Source organism: Tasmannia lanceolata, unplaced genomic scaffold (assembly GCF_043159265.1).
Source record: "Tasmannia lanceolata isolate RefF3 unplaced genomic scaffold, GAP_Taslan_0.1 ptg000023l, whole genome shotgun sequence".
In the NCBI taxonomy this organism is placed as follows: domain Eukaryota; kingdom Viridiplantae; phylum Streptophyta; class Magnoliopsida; order Canellales; family Winteraceae; genus Tasmannia; species Tasmannia lanceolata.
In genome coordinates, this window is record NW_027518700.1 from 9,192,373 (window position 1) to 9,206,342 (window position 13,970).

At 34.9% G+C, this 13,970-nt stretch overlaps 2 protein-coding genes across 2 annotated transcripts; both read right to left on the reverse strand.

Moving 5' to 3' along the window:
• Positions 1-7,744: 7,744 nt before the first annotated feature.
• Positions 7,745-8,512, reverse strand: LOC143855742 (uncharacterized). The gene has a single exon (XM_077365815.1). It carries the CDS (start codon positions 8,510-8,512, stop codon positions 7,745-7,747), a length of 768 nt encoding a protein of 255 aa, XP_077221930.1.
• A 100-nt stretch (positions 8,513-8,612) lies between these two features.
• Positions 8,613-10,677, reverse strand: LOC143855744 (uncharacterized). Its single transcript, XM_077365817.1, has 4 exons — positions 10,062-10,677; positions 9,475-9,888; positions 9,175-9,315; positions 8,613-9,091 (listed from the first exon to the last, which is right to left on the reverse strand). Exons 1-4 carry the CDS (start codon positions 10,675-10,677, stop codon positions 8,613-8,615), a joined length of 1,650 nt encoding a protein of 549 aa, XP_077221932.1.
• Positions 10,678-13,970: the final 3,293 nt, after the last annotated feature.

A 13,970-nucleotide genomic window follows, 5' to 3' on the forward strand; every position in this document is an offset into this window, starting at 1 on the left:
GATGTACCACACCCAAATGTATAGGGAAGAAAAAGGAAAGAAAAATATAAAATACAAAAAATACATAACAAACTAAGGAGGGAGAAAATCAAACCATTACAACTCCATACGACCAACCCCACTTCTAGCCAACCAATCCGCCTCCCAACAATGGGGATTAGTACCATGGAGTAAGAATGGAAAAAACGTTATAGAATATATGCTTACTTGTGCGACATGGTGGGTGATTTGGAAAGAGAGAAATTTTAGAGTTTTTGAGGGGATTGCCAAATCGCCTCATTGGCTTTACAAGAAAATTATTGCACTATCGATATATTAGGTGAAATGTCTTCCGTCCTTCTGCTTTGTATCGGCATTTGATCTATGGGAGGGTTGGAGAGTTGTTTGCTTCAGTAGGAAAAATAGGCCTCAGATTACTCTGCGTTGGAAGGCTCCACTTTATGGGAAGTGGAAATTGAATTTTGATGGTTCGAGTTTTGGAAATCCGGGACCGGCTGGGGTTGGCGGGTTGCTCTGTAATGACCGTGGTGAAGTTGTGCGGGCCTATTCTGGCCCTTTGGGGAGATGTGATGCTTCGGAGGCAGAAGTGAAGGCTGTATATCATGGTATCAAGAGATTAGATAGAGAGTGCTTCGATAATACCATTGTGGATGGAGATTCACTCAATGTGATTCGTTGGTCGAAAAGGGTGGTGTTGCATCCTTGGAGATTCTTATCCTTTTTTGACGAAATTGAGGATCTAATCTCGGGTTCGATTATTGTCTTCGACCACGTTCAGAGGTGAAATTCATCCTTATAGGGGTTAAGTGCACTTGTTTTTTTTTTTTTTTTTTTTTTTTTTTTTTTTCTCATTTTTACTTATTATTTATTAGATATGGCCATTTTGGTCCCTAACAAATCCCTTTTAACAATTTTCAAAGTATAATGGCAATTTAGGAATTTTTCTATTTTATCTTATTTTTCAATGAGATCAATATATTTTGGTCATATTATAATGATGGGCAGTGATAAATCGATTCCCAAATATCTTTAATCGACCCCTAGAGAGAAAGACACATGGGGAGTCGATTTAAGATATTTGGGGGTCGATTTATCACTCCCCTTTTATGATACGGGTATTTCAAGATTTTTTTTTTGTTTTATAAGAAATTTATTATTTCTTTTCATTTTTCCATTAGATAATATTATTTTGGTTCTTTTGTATGAGAAAGGAAGTGGGTGCCGCTTAGAACTCTGAAGTTCTACTTATTTTAGAAGGATTCTCGGATTGGCGTCATAATAGGAGAATTAGATTTGGGGTATCTTTGAGCTAATTTCTTAACCTCCTAACTAACTCGAGTTGGCGTCGTAATAAGAGAATTAGATTTGGGGTATCTTTGAGCTAATTTCTTAACCACCTAACTAACTAGAGTTATCACGGTAGAAGAGAGAAGTCCGGTGTGAACATAGTTAGCCAAAACCGCTTTTTTCTTTGTTTCAAAAAATGCCGTTTAAAACTCGTTTTAATGATTTGCTATTTAAAATTCCGTTTAAAACTTTTACGGTACAAGAGTTTTTTTTTAGGAAATCGTTTTAACGACGTATTAAACACATTTTTTTGGCCAACATTCCAACTTTACCCCTAGTATATTTTATAAATTACAAAATGTTAAGGTAAATGATTTCAGCGCTCCAATGTTTTGATAAACATGCGCTCACTTGTTTGTCGTGCAGTATTTAAAGGGCTTTAAGAGCTTTTTGAGAATAGTAATCCTCTGACATCCTTTAAACACTACACGACAAACAAGTGGAGCGCATGTTTATCAAAACACTGGAGCCTAGAAATCATTTCCCAATGTTAAATGCATTTTTTTTGTTTCTGTTTTCTTTACTACGTTTTTTTTAACCAAAACCGTATTAAACTCGAATTTTCTCCATCTTGTTTTATTGCCAAATAACGTTTTGCAATGGGCAGTGATATCTCCACCCCCCCCCCCCTTTTAACAGAAATCGTTAACTTTTATGGTTTTGGAGTTAACGGTTGCTTCTCCACCCCTCCATAAAAGCTAACGGAAACTGTTAGAGGGGTGGGGAGAAGGAATATCAATGCCCTTTGCTATCTATGGGTATGACTAAGGTAAGGAGTTCCCCAAAGTCCAATGTGAGTTCCCCGACAACCACTACTCAATCCATTCAGCCGCCTCACGTGTTAGATGGTCGAACACACCCTATGTTTGGCACTTTATTTAGGCAGATTATTTTTTCACCCCCTGTAGGATTATGCGCCCCTTTTAAAGGGAGTTGTGGCAGACTTTAATGCTTTTTAAAGTCAAATCATGTTCAAAGAGGGGGCGCATAATCCTACAGGGGAGGTGAAAAAATCATCTCCCTTTATTTATTACAGATGTTATCTCCACTTACTTTCTCATCATTCTCATGTTAGAAACAATGTATGAAAATCTGAAATTATGGGAATACTAAATAAAACATAATCAGATAATACCTTGCAGATTGAACTATTCAACAGATCCTCCAGAAAGAAGAAATATGTAAATAAGGAAATAGAGAAGATCACTTATTGAGTTGAGGCAGGAAGGGTGTTTGCCGTCCTTAAGACAAATCTCGCCCCCACTATGAGTAATCAATGGTGCAGATGGGTTCAATGGCATATGTCTCCAGGATACATCAAGTCTTGCTCCAGGAGGGTTCACTCATGCGGCCCGGATGCTATCGAACTTGCTTATATGAGCCGAAATGCCTTGGCCAGAAAACTTATGGGGGAAGAAAACGAAAAACCAGAAGCAAGGAATAGATAACAGAGAGAAGATATCTTTCGCAAAGATATCTTTCTAATCTCTCAAAACGATTTATAGAAAACAGAAAAAGACCTGTTGAAGGTGAAACGCCGCACCCTTTACTGCGGTAAAGACGTTTCCCAAAACGGCCCACTAATTACGTGGAGACGTTTTTCCAAATGGCTTCTCAAATGGTAATAAGGAATTAAGACAATAAGAAAAAAATAAATATAAGAAAAGCTTCGGGCCCACATACTGCCGGCCTAGCCGAGCCGTGCACGTGTGTGGTATGGTCTAGCCCACCGGGCCACCCGATGGCTCAAGTGCGAAGGATCTTCTTTTTCCTCTTCTCATTCACAAGACATATATATATATATATATATATATATATATATATATATACACATATATATATATATACACATATGATGGTACATAGATAGGGTGTGTACCAAAAATCAGCTCCGTTGGATCATCCACACACACACACACACACACACACACAGAGATAGATGGTAAGAACTCAACATTCAAGTTTTCAAGATTTGCCAGCAACAATGGTGGCTGAACAAGGAGGAAGATGACTAGTAGGGTAAAAAAATCAAAATGGTGATAATGGAAAACTAAAAGAAGAGGGAAGAAGGAGAAAACAAGGTCAAAACGTGTTGTAAATGCCAAAGGGTATTTTCATCCAGCTTTTACTGACAAGACCTCTTTTGTCCCCCGTTGATAATTTTTGAAAAGCATGGGTCCTGTTGATAATTTTGCCTAATGTTTGTCCCCCATTGGTAATTGGTCCATAATATGAACTTAAAGGATCACACTTCTTCCAACAGTCGTTGCATAGAGATAGTACCATCGATACTGTGAGTCAACTTTTATAATTGTTGCTTCGCAGAAAAAAGTAGATTTGTAATTTTCGATGTTAGTTTTCTTTTGTGGTCAATATATATATATTTTCCAAGAAATGAAATTTTTAACAATATTTTTTCTAACCTTTTGCTTGCTTTCATTGATGAAATCTAAGACTTGTCTCACCGTTCTTTTGTTGTTTTCAACCAATTCTCTGTCAGTAACTAATGATTTCCTTGGTAGATCTATTGATTGAAGAATCTCTTTGGCATCCGTAACACTATGCAAAATGTAATTGTTAATTTTATTTATAATTAATTTTTTTTCTATAATATTCAATATATACCTATTTTTGAACTCTAGAACTTCTGGAATTGCCAAGTTTAAGTAAAACTTTGTAGCATTTGTTGAAGAGAGTGATAGATTTCCTGCGTAATTGATGTAAGAATACCATTTATAATATTTTTTAAAAATAACAATTTCATAATATTATTGCGATACAGGAATAAGAATGTAGTTACGTACAGAGATATTTCTTCACAGTAGTTGAAGTGATAATAAGAATTACAGGCTCAGAAATATGTAAGCAAGCATCTTTGTTTATCTCATCTGCTAATTGTCTCCACAATGTTATTCAGATTTTATTTTTGCTGCAAAAAAAATATTTGTAAAATTATTCAAATACAAAATCTTATAATGTTAGTATTAAATTTCCAAATGTATTATATTGTCTTGATTTTTTACCTCTTGTCTTGAAGCTCAATTAATTTTTTATTCACCTTCTTTCCTTTAGCATGTATTTCCTCAATTGTAGAAATTGCACTGATTTGTCCAATTACATCTGCCGGTAGTATATTTAAATTTTTTTGAGCAAATGTTATAACAAAAAATAAGGTAGCATATAGTGAAGTGAATTTTTTTTACCTGTGAGGTAGACATTATTATTCACTCGTATGTCTAGAATAGTAAAAGTGAAATTACAAGGGTGGTCCCGAGTACGGCAACTTATGAGGAGGTAAAATTAGGTTCCTAACAAGTTTTAGCCTTTTGAAAACTTCTAACCCAATTTTGAAGATTAAGAGATCAAGAATGAAAATATAAGTATTCAAGTTAAATCCTAAGTGCAAATAAAGGAAAGGCAAGAGATAAGAGAGATTGCACCCGAGATTTAAAGTGGTTCGGTCCTCAAAACGCGAGGCCTACTCCACTCCACCAACCAAACCCGTTGATGGCTTCACTATTTGATCTTCTTAACTCCGGCGAAGATCGGTGCCGATTACAATTCCAACCGCCTTTAACCTTGGTGGTGATCTTCACCATGGAGAGTGGGCTACGCTTCTCCGAACACTCGCCCGAATACAATGTTCTTGAGTAAGAAAGAAAGAACAAAAAATCTCTCACAAGGGTTTACAAGATTTGTAGAAGATGTACAAATTGAGCCTATTGATCCAAATCCTAATCTTAGATGATGAGAGGCATAAACAAGTTTGATTCACTCTTAGGATGTTCAAGTAGAGTTTTTGAGTGTTAGGATTGATGATTGGGAAGTTTAGAATACCCATATTTATAGAAAAACCCAAATATGACAGTTTGAGGGCATAATGGTAATTCCTGTAAAATTCCCAACGGCTATAATTCTTACCGTTATAGTGTTCTCGGAGTTCCGAGAAATTTTCTCAGAGTTCCAAGAAATTCTCGGAGTTCCGAGAAATGATCTCGGAGTTCCGGGAATGTAAACAAAAGTTGGAAAATTTCTACTGGACCAAATCTCGGAGCTCCGAGGATTTCTCGGAGTTTCGAGCTCGGAGCTCCGAGAATTCTCTCGGAGTTCCGAGATGCCTATTTCCAGGCAGATTTTCAATTCTATTTCTTATTTGATTTGGCTTCCAACTTTACACCAAGTTGTGATTGTTATGAGGGTTCCAAAGTGTTGGGACACCACAAGGACAATCTCTTAAACATTTAGGGTGTGTGAGATTAACTTGATTTATGCCTCTTATGATCTAAACTAAGATTGGATCAATACAATCTAAAATGACTTTGATCTTCAATTGATGCTTCAAGTCTTTATGCTTCTTGGATCTTCGATGTCTTTGGCCTTCCTAATGCGGTCCAATGAGAGCTTCTTGGCCTCAATCCAAGCAATCTTGTCTTAACACCATTATGATCTACAACTTAGACATTCAAACACATTAGTGATCTTAAATCACTTGTGTATTGGAATCATCAAAATAAGATGGGAATTGCCAAGGTAGGAACCATTGGGCTTACAATAAAAGATATTATTTCGAATCTGTGCTGTCCAATCTCATCATTTTCATTCATTTTCTCTTTAATAAAGGTTGCTTCATGGAAGTTTATCATATATTTGTTTGAAACAACTCTGTATTCCTTTTTGTTATCAACTACAGTGAAATTCTTTATCACATACACAAGTCCTTCTTGAAGCAATGCTCTAAATTGATGAGTGAACTTATTTTTAATTGATGCTTGAATATGCTCCCCTTATATATACATAAATGTAGACTTTTTTGAAATGTGCAATATAGTAATATTTTTTAAGAATAAACAATTATAATATTAAATTTCAAATAAAGAATGGGTGGTGGCGAATACTTTCTTCTTCATCAAGTAGAATTAAATCGAGGCTAATGAGTTCATTGTTTGACTTAATGTTAACAGCATCCCACATTCTTGTTAATCTAACATGTATTTCCCAATCTTGTTTGTCCTTGTGGAGTTGTCTTAGCAACTGGCGTCCCCCTGCCATCTTTAGAGATCGGAATCTGAAAGGGAAAAAATTAGTAGACGATTTTGTGTAATTATTATCTTTTCTTTTTAATAAATTCATATTTTTATTGACGTACCTGTATATAAGTTGTTAAAAACTTCTTTATATACAATGTTTTTGGTGTACCTATTTTCGTCGCCATCATTTTTTTCTATTAATATCTTAAGACTATCAGGACATGTCACTCGAGAGACATCAACATATAGTTGCCCATGAGTGAAAACAGGCTTTGACAAATACATGCTAACTTGTTTAATAGTTTGGCCCTGACTTTTGTTAATTGTCATTGCATAACAGACTCTGACTGGAAACTGTCTTTGTCTCAAAACGAGGGGCCACTTTGATTCAGTAGCTGTTAATATGACCCTGGGTATGAGAACTTTTGTTCCAATATTTGTTCCTGTGATTTTTCTTCCTTCGATAATCCAAGTGGCTAACCACTATTAGCCGTGTGCCATTGCACAATCCTGCATTTTGATTAATATTTCTCAAAAGCATTATAGGATTTCCAACTTTCAGATGAAGAACGTGATTTGGTAATCCTGGAAACTTAATTTAATGTATTAAAAAACTCTACCGGATAAATCATGTCTTGATCAGCGACATTTGACGAAGCTTTACATATTGAATCTGAGCTGAGATATGAATGTTCTTCCCCATCAATGAATTGCATCATGTATGCGTTTATTTCATCGACTGTATGATTTTTTGGAGTCAATATTGCTCTTTCTTGCAGATAATGCGCATCTTTGTAACTATTGTGAAATGACGGATATGTGATAAATACTATTTCACTTATGGGATTCTCTCCACCATGTATAAGTAGATAACTTGGAATTTTAATCCACGAAGGTTCGCCATCTTCTTCTGTTGATATTGATTCAATCTTGCCATCTCCTATATCTAAAACCCATTTGCCGAATTCTGTTATTGAATTAGATGTACTGCTGTCAGTTGAAGTTGGATTCAATCTCATATATTTTTTTTAAATTGAAGACCTTGCAATGGTCCCATAAGTAGGAATTGTTTATCGAAGCAAGAACAACTTCATGTCTTCCTCCTTTTGGAACAACGGGAAATCTCCACCAAGAAGTACAGTTTTTCCTCCAAATGAATTTTCACATGAATTACAATCATCAAACCTTAATATGTCTTTTAAAGTTTTGTCTACGGCCTCAAAAGCATGTCGGTGGTGCATTGGTGCTTCATCCCATATAATAAGTGATGTCTGTTTTATCAATTCTACAAATTGGGTACCTTGATGAATGCTGCACGTGGAGTTTTCTTCGAGATTGATAGGAATTTTGAATCTTGAATGAGTAGTCTGTCATCCTTGTAAAATGAGAGCCGCTATTCCAGAGGATGCTACAGCCAAAACAATTTTGCCTTCCAAGCGCAATCTTGCAATTAAGGTTCTGTACACATATGTTTTACCTGTCCCTCCATGGCCATAAAAAAAAAACAATCTGCCTTTCTTTTCAGTTACTGCTGTTATTACAGAAACAAATATATTTCTTTGGTCTGAGTTAAGTCCGCTGTATAACTCGTTGTGCTCTATCTTTAATTGTTCCCTGTCATACAATGTTTCTTCTCTTATGAGTCGATTATTCAGTTGGCTGAGTAGTGCTACATCAGGCATTGGGAGTGGTTTATAATCTGCCAAAGACTTGCCATTTCTCATGAGGATGATTTCAATCTCAAACAAAGTGTAACTTTGTATTTGATATTCATCTAACTCTAGTTGGGCATGTCCAAATACATGTCGTTGGCGGTACTGAATATCATCAGATAACAGCTGCCAATTTCTTTCCCATAGCTCAAACGGATTAGCGATTTCACAAAAGAGTAGAAGAGTCACAAATAGTTCTCTTAGTTGTGCTGCAGTTGCCCATTGTGAAGCCTCATTAATTGCATCATGCCACTCCTTGTCACCATCCAACAGTCCAAGGCATGCTGATTTAAATGTTGGATGTGTTACACCGTTTAAGGTTCTAATCTCTTTATAGCTTCGTGGGCTTCTAACAATATTTAATAACATCCTCAAATAGAACCTTTCTCCAGAACTCGGATTGCATAAATTATCCTCCCTATGCATTTCCCTTTTTTTCCTTTGTTGCCACATCTTGTCTTTTTTATTCCATACAAATTTTGTGGGGAATTCAGCAAAGGCCAGATTTCGAGCATCTTCCTCAACGCTATTTGTATGCATCCATTGAGTGAAACATTGTTGTTTCAACATCTTCATTGTTTAGAACTTGGTTGATGGGTTCAGAATCTCTAAAAGTAATGCATTGCTCATCAGGAAGGTGAAACGCCATCCTTTCAACCGCAGGCATTCGATGTTGAATATCAAATTGAAATATTCTCCAGCATGCACATGCTGAGACATAACGACAGTCTAGATAACTTTTTATTTCATCAATTTTTTTAATTTCTGTATTATCATTTCCACGATTGCTTGAAATGTCCTCTTCAACTATAATTGTTATCCTGTCAGGTCCTTTATTGATGTACTTGAAAAGATATTTTATCGCTCTTGACCTGTTGCACCACTCAACATTTATGTGAGCTTGATATTTTATAATCAAATCAACATTGTGTGGTACTACATATCTGTTGTCTAGTTTGACATCTCCCTTTTGAACAAATCGATCATTATCTCTTCTTCTGTAAACTGGAAACCCATCTTCAGATAGTGTTGTGTCATTGTAAAAAAAAATTGAAAATTTTTTCTGCAATAATTTCCCCCGATCATACAAGGCGCTTTGCTGTTTGTTGCTCCACATGGTCCATGCATCATATATTCTGTAACTGCTGCATATGCAGTATAATCACTTGCCTCATCTGGTATTTCTGCTGATAGGATCTTGTCAATTTCAGATGGTGTTGGATACTTATCTGATTGATAAAGCCAAAGTAATATATGCACGTGTGGCAGTCCTCTTTTCCGGAACTCAATAGTGTAGACAGCTGAAAGTTTAAAAAGTATCTAATATATTTTGTTATTATCTGTAAAATTTTGTTTAAAAAAATTGCCATAAACTTATAAATAAATACCTGCTATGACTCTTCCAAAATGTTGTAATTTTATAAGATCTCTCATTAATTGATCGATCTTAATCTTGAAAACTCTGGATTCAATGTCTGGTCTATCATTTGGTTTTTGTCCAGGAATTTGATCAACAAACTTCTGAATTTCAGGCCACTTTGGATTTGCTGTGAATGTTACAAATAGATTAGGATTTCCCACCCATCTACAAATAGCCATTGCATCTTGATAATTCTGTACCATATATCTCGGGCCTCCTGTAAATGATGATGGCGAAACAATTCTTCTTCCTACTGAAGCTGGAGTCGTGTCACCTCTCACGACTGCATCACGTAAACCTTTATACAATTCTGCTCTTAATTGTGGTTGGCTATTGTGGATCCAGCGCAATCGTTCCTCTTCAATAGCTGTATAAGCATTGACTAAAAATTGTTGGAATAGACGTCCAACACGAATAATTGTTTGGCTCTCATTTTATCTTTGTTGAATTCTATATGCATAATATTATCTCATAGTCACACAATGTCTCTTCATTTTCCTTCTTCCTTCGTTACATTTATATGGTATTCCTAGATGGTAGCCATCTTCTCCATACGGAAACAGAATTGGTACTGCATTGCCATAAAACTTGGATTCAAATCACTGATACACTGCAGGCCATCACCTATGTGCTCTACTATAACATCTCTTTCAACATTTGTCTTACTCAAGTCGCCAACAATTAGTGCAGCTACTTCAGAAGTAGTTGGCATATTATACTGTCTTGCATCTCTGCCACGATTCCCAATTAGCCTTATATGAACATCATGTAAGTCGGATTCCTTGAAACGGTCTCTTGCCATACGGAAAACCTTTGTAAGTTGATTGTAAGTATCGAACATATTTAACAATCCTTTAACAATTGTGGGATCTAAGATGTCACACCTATTGTCCTTACTAATTGCTCTTATTCTATTGGAAATCTCGTTCTCTGTGTCATATATATAGAGCTGGGCAAATTTAGGTTTTTTTCCCGTCTCCAGTAACAACGATCCAATTAGATGATGGTTTTGTCCATTTATTCGAAACACATATGGACCCCTTCCATCGTTGATACGTTTATCAATGTTACCACCCATCGATGTAAATGCAAATATAGAATTGTAACTTCTTATGTTGTCTCGAAATTTTGCAGCACGATTTTCTTTGTTATTATTCAAAAGCTCTGCCATAAATTTAGGAGGATGCTGCATAACAGGTAAGTCAACCTTTCCTTGGTTGCAACAAATTGAGAATTTTGGATTTGTTGTCCTGGTACATTTATGAACTCGTTCCTCGTACCATAGTATTGCCATACAGTGTGGACACACATAACCCGGACTTCCAAAGTTCCATGCCTCGTAGAATTTTCCTACGTCAATAAACAGTCAAACTCTCTAAGTTATAGGATTTAAAAAAAAAAAAAATTTCTACCTAATCATACACAGAACTCTTACTTTGGCCGACTTACTCTTGCCTAGCCTTCATTTATTATCCTTCTTTCCCGCATCCCAACTTGAAGCCCTCTAGAGCATGAGCCTAAGCTTAATTCTGGACTATTGGGACATCTTTTGCGTCTTTTGTTTCTGCTCGCTCTAACCGTTATATTATCTACTTAATAGCATAAAAATTAATCCAATTTTTTTTTATCGACAACTGTTTTCCAAATTGAAACTTAATAATTTAGTATCTTACCTCTAGTATTAACGCATGGTGGTTGAAGAATATATCCATCGCTGGTAATTGTATTCATTCTATGAACAGTTGTTGATGTTTGGATACTACCATCCGCATTGACAATAGAGTGTGACACAATATTTATTAAATTGTTCGTTCTAGTATTTGCGTGTGCAATGTTTTGGGTAGAATGAATTTCAACATTCCTAGTGCCGCCTCTTATTCTTCGTGCATTAATAATGAATCTTCGATGCATTCGTTCAGCTCTACATCTTTCATCCTATCCATTGTCATTATCAATCTATTAAAAATAGTAAAAAACTAAAGAATTCGATTAATGAAATCTAACAAATGAACAAAATTGTATCAACTAATTTTAAAATATCTGATTATTCTATATTAAGTAAGTAGGAGTTATAAAGTTCAAACAAATTTCTAATCATATGTAATTTAAGTCTATAGTAAAAAATGAATCTTATATTGCATAAACAATAATGTTTCATCAAAACTGACGATTTTTACATTAAAATATTAAACACGAAATATTATTTAATTTTTTTTAGAACTAATAAATTCTTAGTAATTCTTTATTAAATCTTGATTGTTATAGTTAAATTTAAAGAAAATATTAAATTTAATTATCTTACGTAATAAGGAAAAATTGATTAAAATATTTAAAGTATAGAAGACAATATGGTAGTTAAATAATATACATGAAATATGCAACAAAAACTTTTTTTAGAGAACCAAAATAATCTTAGTTAATTTTTTTCAACTTCGATATAATATGTAAATACAATTGAAGAATTAATTCATTATAAATATAATGTTTAATGAGAAAAAAGTATATAAATTTTATTTCATCTATCACTCTTTTAGCTGTATTATAAAAACCCTAAAGCAATATTGTAAAAAAAGCAGTATTGTAAAAAAATGGCTGAGTGTGCAGAAATAAATTGATTGCAGAGAGCATCTAAAACCCAGATGGATGTGGGTGAAAAGATGGCTGAGTTGTGCCAGCAGATAAGGATGAAAAAATGGGGTAAATAATACCGATTGTGAAGGAAGAAGAAATTGAATGCAAAGAAAGTCAATCCGGGTTAAAGTCCATCTAAAACCCAGATGGATAAAACACAAAGTAAAATAGCATAACCATATGATAATAGTAAATATCAAACCCTTATTAAAGCTATTTAAAAAAAAAAAAAGTTCAAGACAATGGGGTGATAAAATCAACGGGCTAAAAAATTTAAGCAAAGATTTCATTTATGACATATCTCATTTAATTTTTTTAATTGGAATGGTGACATCAACATAAAATGAATATTCTTATTTGTTGTTCTTTAGCCAATAAATTTAATAAGCTTTTTTTTTTAAATTATCATATTGTATTCATTTGTTTTTTGGGTTGTAAAAATTTGATCATAAAATTATAAGTTGTTGATGTTCAGTTTAAAAGGAATACTAAAGATTTAATATTTGGATAAAAAACTAAAGCAAGTAGATATGCATTAATCAACAATTGAATTTGTTCATTACAATCAACTAACTGTGGGACCCGATCCCACGAGAGGGGCGCGGCGCGTGACCCGCCTCTGTTGGTCTCTCGTACCCACACGAATGGCGTGTGCCGTTTTTTATTATTGATTTAATTCATCTTTTCCGTGAACTTGGGATCACTAAAGCAATCCAAATTTCATGCAAAAGAGAATGGCAGAGTCGCTACCTAGATGAGAGATCTAAGACCCATAATTGACCAGAAATCTAGATTCGTTACCTGATTACAAAAATGGAAGGTATGAGAAGCTACCACCACATGCACCATTCTTGCCTGATAATCCGGTCTTCAATTCCAAAAGTTAACTCTCTTGAATTTCTTTTAAGTGGCTCATTTAACGCTATATTAATGTGCGAACTATATGACATTCATCCTAAGATCTAATTTCAATGCATTTCCTAATGTATATATTGATTTTGTAAATTCATTTGGATTCATTATATGTGAAAGTTCTCCTAAAATTCTAATTTGGGGAAAAGTCCTAAGTGATTTAATCAATTTTAATATAAGATTTTAAATGATGAAAGAAAATAAAAGCTACCCTAAAGAACCCCATTGATTGTATGTGGGACCGACTCGTGATTGGTATGCCATCAAGCATCCAAGCTGCCTACGTATCTAAGCCTCACTGGGATTAGAGTTGACGTAGTTCGGTGCCTGAACTAAGCTACATGCCTAAGACATCTAGGACACCAATCTAGATTGGAAGGACTGTTTCAACAGTTTAATAGAGATTTTTTAGTTCAAGTTTAGCAGATTTTATTATCCTAAGACTCCATCTAAGATGCTATATGGTCATATTTAAGTGCAAGACATCCCTCACATTAATGCAGGTGAACCTACATCCTAGGTAACTAGGCTTGTCCTATGGGAAAAGAGGTAATTAGTGTAACTAGATCTATGACTCAATTGCTAATAATAATAATCGATCGTGATGAGGCCGAACTCCCCAACTCTAGGACACCCTAAAACCTAGGACACAACGTGATGTAAGTGTTCTTAATTAGTTCTAAAGGTTCCTACGAAGAGATACCGTTATCCAACAGTTTCAAAAGCATTGATCAAATGATCTTAATTTATTAAGTAAATGATTTTCAATTTTTTAAAGATTTTCGATTCCTAAGATATAAGGAATACCAAAGGCTCTATGGTTGGCAAATTTCGGCCTTGAGTTGCATCCATTGGAAGGGCATCGTGCTCTCAATCCTTGTATAATTTAAAACGTAAGTTATAGTATGTTATTGCCTGGCA

What these genes read in the sequence shown, in the direction of transcription:
- LOC143855742 (XM_077365815.1), bottom strand. Translation starts at nt 8,512, where the DNA reads ATGCATAGGGAGGATAATTTATGCAATCCGAGTTCTGGAGAAAGGTTC.
- LOC143855744 (XM_077365817.1), bottom strand. Translation starts at nt 10,677, where the DNA reads ATGGCAGAGCTTTTGAATAATAACAAAGAAAATCGTGCTGCAAAATTT. An exon ending in GCAGTACCAATTCTGTTTCC is followed by an intron (nt 9,889 to 10,061) that starts GTATGGAGAAGA and finishes AACAATTTTTAG; the next exon opens with TCAATGCTTATACAGCTATT. An exon ending in TTTTGGAAGAGTCATAGCAG is followed by an intron (nt 9,316 to 9,474) that starts GTATTTATTTAT and finishes TTTATCAATCAG; the next exon opens with ATAAGTATCCAACACCATCT.